This window comes from Ptychodera flava, assembly GCF_041260155.1.
Source record: "Ptychodera flava strain L36383 chromosome 23 unlocalized genomic scaffold, AS_Pfla_20210202 Scaffold_24__1_contigs__length_23054250_pilon, whole genome shotgun sequence".
NCBI classification, from domain to species: Eukaryota; Metazoa; Hemichordata; class Enteropneusta; family Ptychoderidae; genus Ptychodera; species Ptychodera flava.
In genome coordinates this window covers 10,335,249-10,355,769 of record NW_027248278.1, presented here as the reverse complement: position 1 = coordinate 10,355,769, position 20,521 = coordinate 10,335,249, and the positions used below count along the sequence as shown (strand labels likewise).

At 38.1% G+C, this 20,521-nt stretch overlaps 3 protein-coding genes across 3 annotated transcripts; all 3 read left to right on the top strand.

The window, feature by feature from the left end:
• Positions 1 to 450: 450 nt before the first annotated feature.
• LOC139125082 (uncharacterized) lies at positions 451 to 7,995 on the top strand. Its single transcript, XM_070691190.1, has 5 exons — positions 451 to 993; positions 1,487 to 1,599; positions 3,542 to 3,717; positions 4,552 to 4,672; positions 5,437 to 7,995. The coding sequence occupies exons 1-5, from the start codon at positions 504 to 506 to the stop codon at positions 5,803 to 5,805; spliced, it is 1,269 nt and encodes a 422-aa protein (XP_070547291.1). The 5' UTR covers positions 451 to 503; the 3' UTR covers positions 5,806 to 7,995.
• Positions 7,996 to 12,740: 4,745 nt separating this feature from the next.
• On the top strand, positions 12,741 to 17,405 carry LOC139124539 (clumping factor A-like). The gene is made up of 3 exons (XM_070690678.1): positions 12,741 to 13,091; positions 13,980 to 14,102; positions 15,289 to 17,405. Exons 1-3 carry the CDS (start codon positions 12,842 to 12,844, stop codon positions 17,403 to 17,405), a joined length of 2,490 nt encoding a protein of 829 aa, XP_070546779.1. The 5' UTR covers positions 12,741 to 12,841.
• Positions 17,406 to 17,874: 469 nt separating this feature from the next.
• On the top strand, positions 17,875 to 19,011 carry LOC139124540 (zinc finger protein 180-like). The gene has a single exon (XM_070690679.1). The coding sequence runs from the start codon at positions 17,875 to 17,877 to the stop codon at positions 19,009 to 19,011; it is 1,137 nt and encodes a 378-aa protein (XP_070546780.1).
• The last annotated feature ends 1,510 nt before the right edge of the window (positions 19,012 to 20,521 follow it).

Here is a 20,521-nt window from a genome sequence, read left to right as displayed (position 1 = left end):
CGAAAACATTGTCCTTCGTGATATTCTGCACTTAGAGTATTGTCCTTTGCCCAAATATACAGTGAACACACTCTCTTTGACCCTACTCTATGGTGAAAATAGTGTCCTTCATATTCTGCTCCTTCATATTCTGCCTTTAATACCACACTCCTTGAGTGTGTTGTTGAGCAATAAAGTATAAAAGTAAAGTAAAGTATAAACGCTGTCCTTCGCCCTGGTTTGCAGTGAAAATAATGCCATTCACCTTATTCTGTCATGAAAATACTGTCTTTTATTCTAATCATGGTAAAATGGTCCTGAACTCTCCACCGTAATGAAACTACTATATTGCCTGACTTTCCCTTGGCCCATCCAGGCCAGCGTTCAGTACAGCTGTGGGAATTATGAAGTACGCCACCACAGGCCTTTAGCAAAGCCTCGTAATAAAGGTCAAAGTTGACCGTGGTGAACAACATAAATAGGTCGATCGGTGAGCGCTCAGGCTAAATCTCTTGTTGTGGATTATGATGGCCACAGGTGAACAGTTCGGCGCTAGAGGGGGAGGGGACGGCACCGAGGAAATTCCCGAAATACTGCCGCTACCAGTTGTGACGATAAGCGACGACGGTGGCGAAGACGACGGCGTCGACGAGCCATCGCCGCCGTACACATCAACATTGACAACAACCAGACCGATTGAATGTCGGCAATACAAGTTGGGAACATGCAAGGAAGCCGACAAATGCGGGCCGAATCGCCATCCGCACAGAACTTTTCCTTCTTCGCCGTTAAAATGGGAAAACCAACACATTCAGCGGCTTCGTTTCGTCTGTCACTCGTTCAATTTACCGCAGGGCTTGTCCTTCCAGCGTGTCGTTTGTCACTGGTTATTTTCGGATGAAAGTTGTCAGCTTCGAGATCAGGGTCAACATGGCGACAACGAGTCTGATATCAATAGTGTGCAACATGACCTTAAACATCTCGCTGTGGGGACAACTAAAACCGCTTGTTCTGGTAAGGGTTCATCAAGGATAAAATTTTACATCTTAAAATCGGTAAAAGATCCAGAGTCCTGTATGTTCTTCTGTAAATTATAGAATGGAGGTACCACAAGATCCTTCATGTTGTACCGCCATGATGTCTACATTACCTAAAGGCTGCAGTAACAACGCAATCATACAGTAAGTGGCGGCCCATACACAACCACCGATGAATTATGAATTTATACACCGATAAATTTCATCTATCGTTCAGTAAAGTTAGTAGGCTGGTCAACATACAGCCTCCAATGTCTTTAAACTTTATTTACTCCAAAAGCGTCAAAATGAGCCACAATGGCAGGCCAAAAGAATGTTGGAAATGTTTTAAAATCGAAATGTGTTCCTGAGGTGAACTCAAACTCAATGACAGGAATCCAAAACATCTCTCTAAGTTTGGGTGGTATTTTTCTAGGTAAGTAAATGCTACAGGGGCTTCAATTCATACTTTTGTACTTTTATCATTACAGTTAAACAGCGCTTACAAGAAGATACATTCCTCCATCTGTTGTCGTCATTTGTTGCCAAGTACAATCTTGAAACTGACAATGTGACAGTTTTGAACGAGGCTGTGAACACTGCTGTAAGTAAAACCATGGAGCCACCAAAAGAAAGTAGCTCCATGGTAAAACACAGGTACTCCACAAAGGGTCAAAGGTCATCTGTAATGAAACTCACTCGCACACATTACTGAAGGTACTTGAATCTAGTGTTTCTATACAAAGTGTTTGATGTGAGTGAAATGGTGACCTTTGACCTAGTCCATATAGAATCATCTTCCTGACTGTGAAGTCCAAGTGCAAAATCTGTTGCGTGTTCCATGCCTGGCATTAGTGAAAGCTTTCATCCATTGCAAGCAAGAGGGACCATTGCCAAGTAAACATTACGGGAAAGCTCCATTAACTTAGGAATACCCTTCTTCCCTATGAGGATCAATTCACAGAGCTGCCTTTCCTACAATGGCACCAGCTGGATTAGATAAACATTACAATGGAACATTCACACCTTGGGATTAAAAGTCTTCTGTTTGTCACCCGAGTTGGTCAGGCAAGAACTCGGGTTTCAGGTGCCATGCAAGTTAATGCAGTCTTCCCCTAATGCTACAGTTCTATTGACCAGTGGCTGTAACTTTTGATGGGTTTTTTTCTCAGTTTTTTGTTTTAATGTCACCTACAGTTTCATATTCTATTTCCCAAAGCCTGTTGGGATACAGTATTAATTAAGCTTGTCGACTCAGTCTCTGCAAATGTAAACTGCATTGTTATTGTTGGCAAATGAATTCTGGTCCAGACTAGAATTCTAATGGAAAGATAACGGTGTGTTATACACATAGACTATCTATATTGGGTGTTTCAACATGCTTTGGGGAGTAGAACAAAAAGTTGCAATTGACATATAAAACAAAATAGTACAACAGGTAAAGTTCTCAAATTTTGACTAGTTCATGCCATATATGCACTTGCTATCGCTCTTGCATATCATTACCGGTTGGTCAAAATCCCATAGTATACCAGTCGCTTCGGAGATTTATTACGTAACTTAAATAAACCTTCAATCAGGATCAAGGCCATTGACAAAAGGTAACCCTTAAACAGGAACTTCCCCTGTAAATGCCGGATTATCGTAAATCTATGCAAATGTGAAAAAGCAACGCTACTGATTGGACGTGCAGTGTTTGGTCCCAGAATTCCATAATTTTGCCATGTTTCAGGCGTTCATTGTTATTAAATCTTGTATATGATGTCTGTGAATATATAGCGACTAAACTTGAGTCAAAAATAAACCGAAAAATTGTTCCATTTTTTGTCGGAGAACTCATACATGTATGTATCAAAATGTGTTCCCTGAACGACCGTTTGACCCCTCTTTGCATATGTTCCGAAAGTGCCCATCATAATTATTCAACTTTATCACCCGTTCAAAGCGATGCTATGACAGGGTTATCCAAAAGGGGATTTTCAGGGGTGGGCCACCCCTGTGTTTTTGGAACAATCTATTCATATGTTAACAACTGTACAATAGAATACATTTTCAAAACAAAAGAATATGCAATTTATGCACAGTATATAAATTGGCCACCCCTCTGTTTTCTAAACTGTTGAGAACACTGTATGACAATTCAAAAAACTCCCGCCCAGTGTATGCAAATGGATGCTTCATCAGTAATCCCACTACTGTATTGTGCGCCCACAGTCCTGTAACTTCCCATTTAAACTTTTCCTGAATGCAACCAGTCTTCTAATAGGATTGGGGGGTTGAAATCATCATTTACATCAGGTAAAATATGCATGTTAGCATTCTTCAGTACAATGCCATACATATATACCAAAACTGTTGTATAATCTTTTCTATGAAGAGCTGTGGCACAGATTTTCAGTAACCAACTAAAGCATAATATTGTGCAAGATTTCAAGTGAAATTTATTAGCTTCAAATTTATCGGCGCACTACTTCCAGTGTAATTATTCCAGTAGAAAGGAAAATATCATTTACTGACAGTATTTTTTGTCTTTTTAATTGACACAGGAGTTCTTGCATAATTCAGTTGTTCCGTGCGTGGTTCACAGGCGAGTCCTTCTCACATGGCTCGATGTCTGTAACCGATCTACAAATGGCAAATTCAGTGAAAGTCGCCTGGTTGATTTGATTGCCGACACCATCAACTCAGCATCGTATGAAACTGACTGCCTTGTGACTCTGAAGTAGGTATTACAGTGTAATACATGTAAAAGCGTTGACTTGCTGTAGTCCTACGGTAGAGTACGCCTTGAGGACAGATTCCATCTCAAATTTTGTCAATTCTCTTCTGATCTACCACTGATAGGAGCTCATTTTAAAGCTCTCTTTGTAAGAAAACTTTTTATCGGCTTAGTTTTGTGAAAATTAGGAATTCTACTTTCCTCATAGAGTTAAAACTGGGATGGCAGCCATTTTGGATTTCGTATAAATAAATATTTTATGATTTGTTTCTCAAGTACCAAAATATGTGCTGTGACCCATATTTTGTGTGGGGGAAATAAAATTCCTGATTTTCACGAAACTAAGCTGCTGAAAAACTTTATAAACTCAATGAGCTTAAAATGAGACTTTACAAGAGGTTAGCAAAAAAGAAGAATATTTATAAGTTTGAGAGTCCAAAGAAGTGCATTCTACCGTATGGAAGTTCCATTAGCCATAACGTTTAATGTAAAGTTTACTTTAGTCATTATAACTCTTTAGGCAGTTTGAAATACAAACAATCAAAATTATTTCCAAAATAAAAGTGACAGCTATACCGTTCAAAGACTGCAGATATTTCCTTGGACCAATATAGTAACCGCTCTGGAATGGTACAAACCCCCACAATTCAAGTTTCAAACCTTTTGCTCAAGTTTTATCTTGTCACCTATACTTAAAAAAAATAAAGAAATATGTGTTGTAGCTAGCTGACTGGATGCCAGAAATTTTAAAGAACATATTGACATACAGCACTGGACGAGAAATTTTACACAGAGATCCTGTAAGACTGTCTGTGTCTGTTTGATCTTTATTCACAGAATCCGTGAGTCAACCGCTCATTCTATATCTGTGTGTGGTCACCCTGTTGTCCTGCAAAGTGATATAGAAGTCTGTGGTCCAAATGGTGACACCATTGTTCAGGTTGTCACGTCTACAGAGGTGAGAAACTCAATGCAAAAAGTGCTGAAATTACTTGCGAACAAATATACTAAAATTGCTGTTGTACGAGTGTGTGAAACTTATTTTCATAAAAGGAGGGTATTTACCATACTTGGACAAAAGTGTCAAAATTACTTTGGTGTAAAAGTTCAGTTTTATTCAATTGGGTAAACTTTTCAAATTAAACATTGTGCATTAATGGCTGAAAAACAAACAGAATCTTGAAATTCCCAAACTCCCCCTTCCCATTTTGGTCTATCTGTAATATTTTGTTTGTTTGTTTGTTTGTTTGTTGGGGGGTTAATGTCAGGCATTAGTTGTAAACAAGAAATTGATTATTGTGGGTTTAATATGGTATAAAAAGGCAATAAAATTTTCATTCTCAGAAAATGAAAATGAACAACAAAATTTACAATCACATATACAAAAATTTAAAATAGAAATGTATTCAAATGATATTTATAGATCACACACGTTGATGTGGAGTCTTTATAGTCTCTCTGGGGGACTTATAGATTTGATCATGTCTGTGTGTCCATCGTGCGTCTATGCGTGTGTTCATGTATCTGTTCAAATTTCTTAAAGATGCCTAGAGCAATTTCTTTCAAACTTGGTACAGGATTAATATCTATGTCATACATGCAGACTTCGATTTGTTTTGTGATGCAATCCAATATGACCATCAGTTCCATCAATAAATCTAAATTCATCAACCAAGTGGGGACTATGTCATTGACAATGAGTTGTTATACTTAATTTCACAGAACGCTGTCTTCAGCAGACGTGCTGATCTCGATGAGATTCTCCCAGTCATGGCCAGTGAGGCATTGGCTGTCGCAAAAGAGACTCCATTCGGCTCATTAGTCTACAAAACGGTTTACCAGATTTTCGTCCATACCACGTGCTCGCCGAGTGGTGAGACGGAACAGGTGTGCGCGTACCTGGTGAGGTGCCACGTCGCTTGTGAGACCCTGGGACGCATGGCCGATTGCCCGATACCAAATCCGCTGAAACGCTCCTACATCTTCTATGAACAGATTCCGTGTGTGAATATTTACTACGAGACTCTGGTATCGACTTTGTACCAAGCAGTCAAAGCTTTGTTTGTGATGTTTAAGGAAAGAGGAAAGTAGTCCCTTCCCATGATGCAATGCCAGAATCACTGCCACATACACTCTAGTGCAATGAATGACCACAGTCTCTCTATTTTTATTGATATTTATGTGATGATGATGATTGTTGTTGTTGTTATTATTATTATTATTTATCATGAGATTCATTTCTTTAAGCAATAATGTAACCCCCTCTCAGCCCTAAGTGGACAAAACCAAACTTTGCAATTATGTACGAGACGGCGAACTCGAGTACATTATGGAGTGCAAAGTTTGCTTGAGTCCATTGTAGGCCGGGAGGGAGTACATTATTGCTATTATTTTAGAGTTTTGGCAATGCCAGTGAATTTATAGATGTTGAAAACATCTGGGGCCACAATAGTGGATAATCGGATACATTATCAGTAATAATTTAGGTGATGATGTCACAAAATTCACTGGTATTGACAAATCTATGAAGCCAAAGATTCATCTCACAGTTTCGGGCAAAAGTAAAACATTTTAAAATGTATACAAGATATAGATATTATTATCTGAACTGTCTGTCCATTTTACATCAGTATCGGTGGCATTGCGATACATATTCATATTCTAGATGTAACCAAGCAGTTGTCACAGTTACAATTACCGTCACAGTTGCTTTTATCTTTAAAAAGACTTGAACCCTTTCACAACCATGGTTTTGACCCAAACCCAGTGTTATCAATTGTGAGTGTGGACTTGTGTATAGGGAGTCTGTCAATAATTTCGATGCATCTTGCAGCTGTTGGACAGCAACTGCCACAACTATTATAGACCTGCCCCCTAGCAATGGCCAGGTAATACCGTTACTCTACAGCCCTAGATACATGTAGATTAAAAATCGAACAAATAATATTTGTTTTTGTGGCAATATTTTGAGATAAAACTCAGAACATTTGTTTAACAGCGTATTGTTATCAACATGACTTTTGTGCAATTTTTTTAAAAGTAAAGATTGTATCTTTTACGTATCAGTGAATTCTCATTGGGATTTGAACTCATAACCAACAGCACTTAGTCACCTATCCAAGACACTACTGTTAAAACCGCTCGGCTAAATCCCCACCCTTAAAAAGAGTGGTTCAATAACCGAGCTGTCGTTGTTACAATTTTTCTGGCTGCAACCCCTCCACACACTAGAGTTCATTAAGCACCTGCACACACACACACACACACACACACCACACACACACACCTTCACATATACTACCACACATCGCTCACAAACTTTTATCAAAGCAATGAATACATCGCTTAACTGTATGATAGAGTGACTGTGCCCCTGAAATACAGTGGTTTGCTTTGAAATATTGGCATTAGACAAACTAGACATATTGTCTAAATCGAGGTGTTGCCAACACTGTCGGGTGCAATTAACAGCAAAGCAGTAACATGAGTCGATCATAAAGGAATCAACTCTGCAAAAGTTGAAACATTGTCTAGCAGACGGTCAGATGCAGTCTAAAACCACCACCACATATGTCTAAGCACTGTCCAAGAATCACTTGCTTTACACCTGACAGTGTTGGCAACACCTCAATTTAGACAATATGTCTACTATGCGTAATGCCAATGCTTCAAAGCAATTCATTGTAGTGAACCGTGGCACAGCAAATGTCCTTTGTTGAAATAAACTTTGATAATTCAGTGCAATTCTCATATTTCTTGTGATTAGCACAAGTATGTCTTGAAAGTGTTATCAAATGGATTATATATGAATATTTTATAAATGCTTCTTGTAATTATTATTTGTGAATAATGCTTTGATGAAGGTATTTCTAGTTTGATGAGAGTATGTTCATACAAATGGAACAGGATGTTGGTTGTTGTATCTATGTCGTCATATGAAAGAATCTAGTGTATGACTTCTGAAACAAAAGCTGATGTGTACAACTCTGTTTTAGTATTATGATTGATTAGGCCAGGAATCTCAGCCTTTATCTAAATCTTAGGTTTTCATATAACATTTAAATCTCGAATTGATATGAGCTAGATAATCTGTACATACACCTAGTGTAGTATATGTACAATTCTTCAAATGTAATAATTCATATTCTGGTTACATTTTGTCTTTTTAGATGCGCCTCAGGGACAGATATTCAGACTCTCAAACTTTTACAATATTCCTTTGGCCTACAACTTGTGGGGACTTTTTATGAAACCTATGAATTAAAACAGAGTTTTCACTGGCTTAGTTTTGTGAAAAACAGGAGCTTTATTTTCCCACCAGTGAGAACACGGTGGTGGCCATTTTGAATTTCAAATATTAGTAAATAGTGGCTAATTTGTTTTCACTAGGACTATACCTTGGTTGGTGACCCCTGATTATTATTTTTGATTTTGAAAATGAATGGTTGAAAGTTTGCTTGTTGAAAGTTTAAGTCTTTCATTTTTGAGGCACCAACTACCTTAAATTCACACAAACCTTTGTATAGTATAGTGGTCATACATAACTGTTATGTATAAATGTCATTTATATCAATGGATCTGGATAGCACTATTTCACATTCCTGTGTTAAAGGTATTCGGTCAACTGTTTTTTAATAGCCAATCACAGATTTTACGCGGGTGGCCGCTTTTTAAAAAGGCCCCCCCACCCCCACATGACCAGCCATGGCCTTCTTAGCAGCGTGCGTCTGCATGGTCTTCGACATATCAAATATGGATGACCGACAGTTACAGGTGTCACGGGGTTGTACGTTAAGCCCCGCTCCCTTTACCATATATGGAATATGCAAATTTACGGTGACCATGTACCTCAAGTCTACGGGGGAAAAATGCAAATTATAATTTGCACAAAATTAGAAAAAAGTTGAAAAGAATTGTAAAAATTTGAGAGTCTGAATGTCTGTCCCCGAGGCACATTCTACCTTAACCCTTTGCACCCTGACCCCCTAGTACTCTATGACATCATCGGACATTTCTGTCCGAGCCGGGTTCAAAGGGTTAAAATCACAGTTCCACTACCGTGTACCTCAGAGAGTGATGGTTCATGTAGTATTGTATAAAATCAGTCAAATCAAGATTGATCTGTTGCTGTTAGGCTGCGTTCACAAAAAAGGTTAGGGGGGGGCTGGAGGAATTCAGGGGGGCGGTCGAAAATTTTTGGGGTAGAAGAGGGGGACTTGACAATTTTGCTCTACCTGTAGGGGGACTTGAAAATTTTTTGGTTCCCATTTGTGTTTTACATTTTCCCATTCCAAGTTTTTGTAGATAATTCAATGAAAAATGAATACCATTTTTAATGTCATCATAGTAATAATTTAACAAAATTTAGAACCATTTTGTCACATTTCATGACTTGTATCTCGAAAAAATCTAAATGTGTGGTTTGTCGTAAAAAAACAAACTTGAGCCTCGTAACCTGGGCAGAAGCTGCAACTGTTAATGATTTCTGCAATATTTCTATGCAATGGAACAACTATAGTTTCCTGCTATCTCCCTACAGCATGCTCAAACACACAATATTTAGTTTGTCAACAAAGCCTGTATATATAAATATAAATACGTATTTGGTGATAATTTAATTGGAGTCCAGGCTGACAGTCAGTTGTCAGTGTTTTAATGCATGGTACACATACATAGGCTGTGATAGCAAGCTGAATACTGGACAATTCAACATGCTGTAGGGAGTAGAACAAGAATGCAGTTGTAAAACTGAACAAAAATATTGCCAAAATTATCAAAGTTAATACAGCTACTGCCTACGGGTAGTGTCACTATCATTAATGCTCTCCTCCTGCGGTGTCACTGTCACTGCATACCTGATCAGTGAAAGAGATAGCTCTGACTCTGATGTACATGCAGAAGAGTTTGGGTCAAATGATGCTCATGACAGTGAAACATACTTGTACACAAGATCAGGCCAGAGAGCAACACATGGAAGAACACATAGAAATATTTGAATTCTGGCATATGAGAATAATCAAATACGGGTATTAAAGAAAAAAGATGGGGTCACCATGCTTGATTTTCTAAATTTTCACATTCTTGTTATAAAATGTTACAGAATCTGATGTAAACTTTGAACAGTAAAGACTAAAAGAAAAAATATGTGACCAAATGGAATTATTTATTTTTTAAACAAATTTAAAATTATTACACCCAAAATTTCAGAGATTAAAACATTTATTTGATGAAACATTTTACCTTCCAGTGTTGTCAATTTTGAGTAGCATCTAATCCATATATGTCTTGTAGTTTTGAAACAAATTTTTGGTAGGTCACTGTGCAATATGGCAATTAGCCAAAATTCACAATTTGCCTACTCTCTCATGATTGTCATTTTGTGTGCTCTTCAGCAGGAGCAATTGACCTGGCCAGAGTTGGATTAACTCATGTTGGCTTTTAAATCTAAAAAATTCACTGATGCATTTAAAGAACTTGCCTTGGGAATATGACTATAGAAAGTGCTAAAACAGGTTGTGTTGAACACCTGTGAGCGGAACGGCGCTCACATCCTTTACAAATATGCGGGCCTGTGATAGTTAGGGGGGGGGACTTGAAAAATTTTGACCATATAGAGGGGGGGCATTTGAAAATTTTTTGGGGTACTTAAGGGGGGATCTGAAAAAAAATAAGATTTCAATCGAAATTCCTCCAGCCCCCCCCCCCTAACCGTTATTTGTGAACGCAGCCTTAGTGTCAATATTTCAGTCTCTCAGTCAGTCAGTATGTTGACCACCACACACAGGTATGGTACGTCTTACAACATTCAAGCATTTACAGGGGGCCACTGACCACAGAAAGACTTGATTGTCCTGTAGAGAGTCGGTAACATATAAAATCTGATTGTACAGCCTGAAAATGACCACTGTTAAAGTACCAATAGCTGTAACTTTTTATAATTTTTTTCACTATTTTTGTGTTCAATGTCAAGTGCAGTTTCTTGTTCTCCTCACCAAATCATGTTGAGATGCACAGTATTCAGCTTGTCAACTCAGCCTGTACATGTGTACATTGCATTGCTGTTGTTGACAAACGAATTCTGGTCCGGACTAGAATTTAAATGTAAACAGTAACAGTGCATTTCATTTTTATAGACGCTGTGTTGGCAAGCTAAATAGTGGATATTTCAACATACTTTGAGTAGAACTTCTAAGAACTCGCATGTGACATACAAAACAAAAATAGTGAAAAATTCATTGAAAGTTACAGCAACTGACCCCATTCTGTAGGGGTGACCGCCAAGACAGCTTTGACTTTATATGTTTGTTTGTTTATGTATATTTCAGTGTCCAAACTCTGAATAGATTGTGATGTACAAATTTTCTTTCAAATCCTACTGAAAGAATAAAGATCGCTATTCTCTCTGTATTAAAGCAGGGTTGAAGTTATTTTTTGTTGACAGCACTAAAAGAGATTTCAGATTTCTCATTGATGAAGTTGGCATCTGAAATGATACAATAATTTTTGAAAGGCCATTAGTTGTAACTTTTGATAATTCTTTTTTCACTCTTTCAGTTTTCTATGTCAATTTCAATTTCTTGTTCTACTCCCCAAAGCATGTTAAAAAACACCTACTGTGTAGTTTGTCAACACAGCATTGATTTTTGGAAATTTAATTATGCACTGTTATTTAAATTCTAGTCTGCGTATCTCAACATGCTTTGGGGAGTAGAACAAGAAACTGAAGTTGGCATTTAACACTTTGAGCGCCGGAGTCCATTTTCATCACCTTTATAAAATATAAACCTAGACATGCAATTTTTTTTCGAATACAGACAATTTTTCAAACTTCCACAAAAATTTTGATCAAAAGCTGTAGCTATTGAAGAGTCATGTCCTTTTAGTCCAAAATCATCAAAAACATTGCTAAAAATTCATAAAAATTGGTAAAATGTTGCAGTAGAATTTTGGCGGAAAAAATTGCAGCACATTAAAACAAAAGCTAAATAGTGACAATATCATAGAACATGACAGCTGCTGGCCCTTTCAGCTATAATATCTCATATGTGAAAAAGTTTATTTTATGAAACCAGGAAACAAATGGTCCTGTACTGTGCTAGAGCTAGGTACCTATGAAACATTTCATCTTATAAGGTATGCACCTCGAAAGTAAAAGACTTAAAATTTTTTCAACTTTAAACTTTCCTCAAGGAATCTTTCAACCAATCTCTGTCAAAATCAATAATAAAAATTGGGGGTCACCAAACAAAGTTTGATTCTGGAGAAACAAATTATCTACCATTTACCAAGATATGAAATTCAAAATTATTTTATAAGCAGACGTTGGAGAACCAATATGTTGTATTGAGACATCAAAACAAGTGTTTATTTAGGACAGCATAGAAAAGCCACACAAGAAATTTACACTCTTCTATTTTGAAAGAAGATTGTACAAATTTCATTCTTCAACTGAAACACTGCAGATTGGACCACTACCAACATAGCTGTGAATATAAATAACGACAAAAAACATATATGCAGAGAATCTTGTATGATTATTCTTGGTGAGGTTAAAATTTAGATTAATTTTACAACAGAAAGGTAACAACACGAATAATTTTTTATGAAAAATGTTTATTTACTCGTGAAATGAATCCCAGATGGCCAATATGGCCGTCATCAGCTTGGAAAGTCTTTCAAGAAAACTATAAATAAAACAACCGACATTAAATGGCAACAAACCTGTACCATTGTAAAAGATACTACTGTAGCAGTTGAACTTCTTGGAGTGAAGAAAATAAATTGATGTAAAATGTCTGTTTTGATAAAAGGAATTAAGAAAGAAGGCGAACCTTTACCATACGTTTGCTGTAAGTAAGAGCTCCCACTACAGCCTTAATTTTAAATCTTGTTGTTGGCCCTGAAAATTTAGCAATGAAAACAACGTATGGATGAAATTAAGATCACGCTAGCGCCCTCAACTTTCTATTGCTGTTTCAGAACCAAATTGACCCAATGGGCATCGAGTATTGCGCACGCAGTCAAAGTGTGTCCGTGGGCGGGTGCAACTTCTAAAGTTCGTCAATTCCTTCGGATATGACTGCGCAATTCGCGTAACACTCGTTTTTTATCGGCCAACTCTACCAATATGACATCGTCGGCCAACATATCCTTTACCATAAGTACCTCTATTAGAGTGGCTTTCGAGGAAGGTTCGAAAGATGGTCAACACCTCAAGCCGCGGAGCATCCAGTCGTCGTGCAACGATGAGTTTGAGAGTCGGATGGGATGTGAAAAGTCGTCTGCTCTGGATGAGCTCAAACAAGTGGGTCAACATTGTGGGCGGACAATGCCTTCAAATCCTAGAAATAGAGAACCGGTTACGCTGAGCACAAAAGGTAAAAATCAGCCCTTAGAAAATGATCGTAATTGTAGGAATGTAAGTCGTAGTAGTTTCGATAGTTGTTTGCTTATCTTTAGTTGCTGCTAAAACATCGAACGGTGTCTAAAATTTACGAGTTGCGACCTCTTGGGTTGGGTGTCAATTTGTCAGAGGTCGTGATAACGAGAATGTCTGTAAGCCTATGTCAATAAGAAAACCATGAGCATTGCAGTGTTGTCAAAGAGATCGGTAGACTTTGACTGTCAAGGGTTTCAGGTGTTTTTTTTTTATCTTTTTTTATCAGCTTCGAAACCTAGCACTCTGTGATACGCGAGACAAAAGGCGTCAACTGTGAAAACTATGCCCTGCGTACGATGCTGTGTCCCCGGCGTATGATGGGAGGCCGTATAATGCCGAGAACACACAGCATCGTACGCAGGGCTAATAAAACTAGTGAATGAATTAATCCTTTGAGTGCTGTAATCTTTCCCACCAAAATTTTAGTGCAACATTTTACCAATATTTATGAATTTTTCTGAATTTTTGTTCCCTAATTTTGGACGCAATGGACATCACATTGTATTTGCTTCAGATTTTGTCAAATTTTTGCAAAAGTCTTAAAAATCAACTGGGGTATATTTAATATAGGTAACAAAAAGTGACCTTGGCGCTCAAAGAGTTAAGAAATTACGTCATTGTACGGTATTCAATCTGTAGGAGTAGGAACATGACTTGCACTGACATCACAGTATGTTAGACTAGTCCAAGAAAACCTTATAAAGAACAACAAGTAAATTTGTACGTAGACCAATTTTAAAATATTATAATAAGTATTTTGAACTATTTTATATCACTCAGGCATCTGTTAAGAATTGGTCATTCTTATTGTTGATTTATTTTACAGATTGTTGTCAGGTTTGGGAGGAGGTGAAAAAGACAAACAAAATAGATGTTTTCGGTGAAAGCTTCATGACGACGACTCAGGAATTATTGGGTCACCTGAAAAGTGATTCACTCACAGAGAAAGGTAAGGTGAAAGATTATCTCTATCAAAGTCCACAATGATACAGCCAACATTATCATACACGTACAGTGCTTGAGATTACCTGTATTTCAGTGTAATTCTAGTAACCATTTCGGTGCACAGAAATTACATCTAAGACATTCGGTAATTGATTTGGTGCCTGTTTTTCTCACTGTACAGTGCATTAAGATGGTGTAATATGATCGTCGTTTGTAGGAGGGGATAGCAAATATTTTGAAAGTTTCAAATGACTTTTTGGACGTGACATGTACCATTACGGGAAAGCTCCATTAACTTAGGAATACCCTACTTCCCTAGAGGATCAATTTCACAGAGCTGCCTTTCCTACAATGGCACTACAATAGCATCAGCTGGATTAGATAAACATTACAATGGAACATTCACACCTTGGGGATTAAAAGTCTTCTGTTTGTCACCCGAGTTGGTCAGGCAAGGACTCGGGTTTCAGGTACCATGCAAGTTAATGCAGTCGTCCCCTAATGTGAGTAGTGTGGAGAAACTTAGAAAACAAGATGTTGCTTTTTGCAAAGCGAGGACTCTAATTTATGTGAATGTATTTGTCAAGGCCAGTACCCCTGTAAATCTACAAAGGTTTCCCCTAGAATACAGTAGAAGATAACAGGATAGGTACCAGGGTTGCCACCCTAATTTTCTGTCTTCCCAAACCTTACCAACAACACTATATGTTAAAGGTATACTATCACCTGTTCCAATTTTGCCACAGTTACCATGGAAAGAGAAAATCTAACCAATCACAGATTTTAAGCGGGTGGCCGCTTTTTAAATACAGCGCCCTCACATGGGCATTTTGAATACCAAGGAACACCCCTTTGACCATATATGGCATATTTAGATTACAGGTGACTGTATACCTTTAACAATACTTGTGTTTTCAGTGGTTGAGCTGGTATTTGGCTTGCCTTCAAATCAGTTTCTAGTTTTGCGATTGTTTGGTGAAAATTTACCGATTTTTATATTATTTGTATTTATAGCAGTCACATCCATACGGATGTCAGCATACTCACATATCATCAGCTTTAGATGCACTTTCTGCAGGCTATGAAGAATCAGCCAAGAATTTGCCATCTTTGAAAATTTGCTTTTCAGCAGAGACTGATTCCTGTGATTTTAATAATCAAGGATCACTTGTTTTCTTAATTTTCAACAGAGAAAGCGACAATTATCAACTTCATGTGTGATAGTGGTGTCATTGATATACATACAACAACAAGAGTTTTCAGTGACGACAAGAACAGTACAGAAAATACTGGACCAGAAAGAACAAGAATTTCAGTTTCACCTGAAGAAAATGACCCTTCGAACAACACAGGAAGCATTGCAGCCAATATAACTGAGGGGAATGAAATCAGCAGCGAACCATTTCATATGGAATATACCCATGGAAATATTTCTGATGAATTAGATGAGTGCGAAATCCGGGAGATTTCTGTCAAAGTTGAAAAGGAAGAGGGATCTGCATCCTTGACAGATCAGGAATTTTTTGAAGCAGTTTCCATGGTGAAGGATGAAAGTGAACAGGGTAAAAGGGAAGAAGATGATCATGGGATTTGTGCCCCACAAGACAGCAGTAATTCTGATACCAGGCAGATAGGTTCCTTAGGCCCAGAAATTTCTGATCCAGATTATGTAAACTCTGTGCCGCCACCATCATTAACAGCTGTCAGAGAAGTTCTGGAAACTTATACAAGTGATGGAGGTACAGACAGTGTGACCCTGAAGATTGAAGACAAAATCAGAAAAGACAGAAAAGGAACACAAAGATATGGAATTCCAGGAGAGCAAGAACACTCATTGGATAGGAGTTGTTCGGAAAATGACAAACATTCAGCTTACTATGTTTGTGATAGTACAGAGTCGACTGAAAGAAATCATGGAGACAAAATCCAACAGGAAAATGTGTTGAAGAGTCTTGATGTTGGTTTCCAAGGAGGAGATCCGAAGCCAGGTGATGGAGGTACTGCTGAAAATATCTGGGTTTGCATCACTGATGAAAGATTGCATGATACTGGAAATGTGCAGTTGATGATTCCTGCTGAAGAGATTCCAGATCCTGGAATCAAATGGTCAGCCACATCACATAACAAGGACAATGCTGCTGCCAATATCGATGGAAGTGATATGTTAACACAAGTTGATACAGACCAAATCGATATTCAGTCCTCAATTGTGTCTTCAATTAGATCACAGAGTCTTTTCAGTCATAAAGAAAATTCTAACCATTTGCGAAATGGCCCCAGTGTGCCTGAAGAAGGGAGCCCATCAGATACTGATACTGCTGATGATATTATCCTTGATAAGGAGACTGATGATGAGCAGTTTGTCGTTACAAACAAGAGATTGAAGAAAATCGATAGTTGCCATAATGATGATGGCAACGATGCTGATGATGATGAGGAGGATGATGATGATGAAGGTGATGATGGTGGTGTTGTTGCTGCCGGTGATGATGATGCTGGTGAGGTTGATAACCATGGTGATGCCATTGCTGCCAATACTGCTGATGCTGATGGAGACAAAACAGAGAGCCGTCCAGAAGTAACAGAAATGTCAACATCCATCAATATGGAAAAGAAAAGAACAGCTGAATTCATACCGGGAGAAGGAGCCTCCAAAACAGCACAATTTAAAAATGATGAGGTTACAAATGAAAATATTGTTAAGTCAAGGTTTTCTGAACAAGGACAACAAGAAAATCAAAGTGACACCTCTGGAGGAAATGATGTATGTGACACTAATGATGATGATGATGATGAGGACACTGATGATGAGGGGGACACTGATGTTGAGGGGGAGGAAATTGATGAAAATTATGAGGAGGAAGAGGAAGAAGAATGTGATAACAGTGATGACAGTGACTATGATGTTCTTGCAGATCTTGCCGGGAGTTACGATAGCGACTTTGATTCCAATGGGGATTATATTGGCTATCACAAGAGATTTTACGAAATAGTAAATCAAACAAAGGCAGATTTTGTGAACATCAAGCACAGTGACACTCAAGACCAGTTTAACAAGAAACAATGTATTGGTACTGACAATGTAAGTTCTCATTCCCTATCTCATGACATCAGTGATACCCTCAGCAGGACAGACAAGGGGAAACTTAATAGCAAGTGCTCAAATACAGATGTAATAAGTGAGGACAACAGTAAAATTGCGGATCTTGTCAGCCGAGACCAATCACAGAGCATTGGTCATTTAAATTCTGATGGGATGAGTGTTGGCAACAATGAAATAAATGCTATTGCCAACAAAAAGCAGTAGAAAGTGGTAATGATGTTCACTCTGGTGTTCGAAATGTTGACAACAGTAATGGACAAAAACGATGTACCAAGACATTGACCAAGGGAAGGGAAACTTTAAATTTGGGAATATTAAGTGTTGGTAGCAAAATAGGGAATGAGAAACGACCACAATGTGTTAATGGCGAAATATCAGAGGGTCTAAACCAGGCACAGTCTGAGAGTGTATGTTGCAATGAACTGATATATTAAAGGCCGTCAGAAGTGAAGAACTGGCAAGCACTGACAAGAAACGAGTTGCAAAGGATTTAAGTGATGCAACTTCTAATCAGGTGAACGTGGACAACAGTGGAATAGATGACGAATGGACCCATGGACAATCGGAAAGTGATGGTTCTGCAACTTTTGATGTCTCAAAAGTCACAGAACATGAAAGTCATCACATCACTGACCGTTCCCGGTCTGTTGGTGATCGCATTGATGTTAACTCTATGACTGGTGTACAGTGTGGAAAACCACGCAAAGAGCAGCGTCTGCAGGTTAAAGACACTCACAGGCTTGAGAAAGAGTCTGGTACAGAAGAATCTGTGAATGTGAGCCAGGCTTTGGGAACGTCGAAGTCTGGCAAGTTCAAGGAAGATGTCAGCACTAAGGAAAGGAGTGGGAATACTTCCATACATCCAGCAGAGAACAAATTGGAATGTAAACTGTGTGGGAAAAAGCTAGGGACAGCCGCATCATTCAGAAAACATATGAGGAGACATGCCGGGATAAAACCCTTTCAGTGCGATCAGTGTGGAAAGCGCTTTTACGACAGCTACGCTCTGAAAACGCACAAGAGGACGCACACCGGTGAGAAGCCCTTTGAGTGCAACTGGTGTGGCAAGTGTTTCATGAATAGGCACCTCTTGGTTGTTCACAGTCGGAAGCACACAGGGGAGAATCCGTTCAAGTGCGATGTGTGTGGGAGAGGCTTTCGAGAGAAAAAGACGCTCACCATACACCGAAGAATTCACACCGGTGAAAGACCCTACACGTGTAAGCTGTGCAAAAGGTCATTCTCCCAGAGAAGTATCCTGGCCGGTCATATGAGGATGCACACCGGAGAAAAGCCGTTCTCTTGTGATATCTGCCATGCTCGGTTCAGTAGGGCGTATGCAGTGATGGTTCACAAGCGTGTTCATACTGGGGAGAAGCCATACTCGTGCACAGAATGCGACAGGCACTACTCGCAAAAGTCTCAACTGACTCAGCATATGTCCATCGTTCACCTCAAGAGAAAGCCATTCAAATGCGAAACGTGCGGTAAGTCATTCAGCTCCAGCTCAAACTACAAATCTCACCTAAACGTCCACATCTACAACGAGGGACCCTTTGACTGTGAAGTGTGCGGTAAGAGTTTCCAGCAAAAACAGTACCTTTCAAACCACTCCAGGGTTCATCAAGGGAGGAAGCCCTTCATGTGCAGGCTGTGTGGTAACAGGTTCTTGAATCAAGCCAACCTAGACAAGCATATGAGAAAACATGCTGACATGAAACCTTTTCAGTGTTCTGTCTGTGGAAAAAGATACGGACTCAACAGTCAGCTTGCTTGTCATATGAAAGTTCATGGCATCACTTCAATGTAAAGAATATTAGAGATGGTTTGTGACCCCCCCCCCCCCCCCTCCCCCCAAAAAGAAAGACCATTCTTGATGCCGGAACTGCATACTTGACAGACTTTCTGATTTTTTTCTCAGATTGTTCACCCCTTCCATGGAATATCTCTGCACCCTAGACAATCATATTTTACTCCATGTTGCTATGAAAATAGTGGGCATGTAAAAACTGCTGTTTCTTATATTGCAAAATAGTGAAGAAATATTCTGAATGCTCAGATAATGTAGTCTTGATGATTCAAACCCAAAGGGTTTTGTGCCATTTGATGCACACGGTGAGATAACATATCTTTATAGAGATTATTATAGTGTCTAATTATAATTTGTGATTTATAAGTTTGTACAGACCACTGAAATCAAATTAATGAAGTGCGCTTTTGATAAATTAATAATTAAATAATGATAAAGACTATGATCAATTGTTATTTACTGGAAGTTTTTACAATGATGTATTTTGTATATTTTCAAATTCAACCTGTGCGTATTGTAATGGTATTTTATCTGCTTACACATCACCAACAGTTTTATTATTGGATGTACACAGTGGTCTTTGGGTAGGGAAGTTGTCAGAAGCATATCATAGCTATGGATGCCTTGGTTAGGGTAGACTGTGTCAGAGTACACTTTTACAGTATCTTGAATTTAATAGTTGTTTTTACTTGTTATATTTGCACTTTTATGTTGTAGGAGATTGTATATTTTCTTGCAATTATAACATCCAATGAAGATCAGTCAAATATCACAACATTAAATGAACAATAGCAAAGTTGTCATTATATACATCCAATGGAACAGGTTTATGTTCTTATTTATCTTGGCCAAGTGTGTTGAATAAATTAAATATTATTCGTTATTATTGGCTGTTATTACTGATAGATGAAGCCCAGTAAAGACTACATTCATTTGACAACATCACTGAACATTGAACATCAAACATTCAGAGACAAGAGTTGACAAGTTGAGCATTAGCCATTCCAACATGTTTTATGGATCAGAATGAGAAATTATTTCACAAGCACAACAAAAACAATGGAAAAAATATTAAAAGTAACAGCCAATGGAGAGCCCCCAAAGTATACAGCTGTCTTTCAGAAGTCATTTAGAATAATTCTATGTTTTGAAGATAAGGATTATGTAAATACTAAAAATTATAATAAATTTATGTAATATTCAAAAATATTCTATATTCTGTAAAAAAATTATCAATAGCTGTGCCTTTACAATTTGATAAATTGTATATGAGATGTTGATGCCTTTTAATCAGGTGACAATTTTCTGTGTTGTTGTTTACACTTCACACATAATAGGAATGTATATTTTGCTTCAGAAATTTCATGTTTACTCTTTCCACATCTGCAATTGTCAATGAAGAGTCCCGTTCCGGTATGTCATAGTAAAGAACTGTAATTTTGATATGAAATAAAGAATAGAATATATTTCTCTAGAAAATTTTCCCATAGTGCACCATTCTTTATAATCT

Coding starts and splice junctions, on each gene's coding strand:
- LOC139124539 (XM_070690678.1), top strand. CDS start 12,842: ATGACATCGTCGGCCAACATATCCTTTACCATAAGTACCTCTATTAGA. Junction 13,092..13,979: donor GGTTACGCTGAGCACAAAAG/GTAAAAATCAGC, acceptor TTTATTTTACAG/ATTGTTGTCAGGTTTGGGAG. Junction 14,103..15,288: donor TGATTCACTCACAGAGAAAG/GTAAGGTGAAAG, acceptor AATTTTCAACAG/AGAAAGCGACAATTATCAAC.
- LOC139124540 (XM_070690679.1), top strand. CDS start 17,875: ATGACTGGTGTACAGTGTGGAAAACCACGCAAAGAGCAGCGTCTGCAG.
- LOC139125082 (XM_070691190.1), top strand. CDS start 504: ATGATGGCCACAGGTGAACAGTTCGGCGCTAGAGGGGGAGGGGACGGC. Junction 994..1,486: donor AACTAAAACCGCTTGTTCTG/GTAAGGGTTCAT, acceptor TTATCATTACAG/TTAAACAGCGCTTACAAGAA. Junction 1,600..3,541: donor ACGAGGCTGTGAACACTGCT/GTAAGTAAAACC, acceptor TAATTGACACAG/GAGTTCTTGCATAATTCAGT.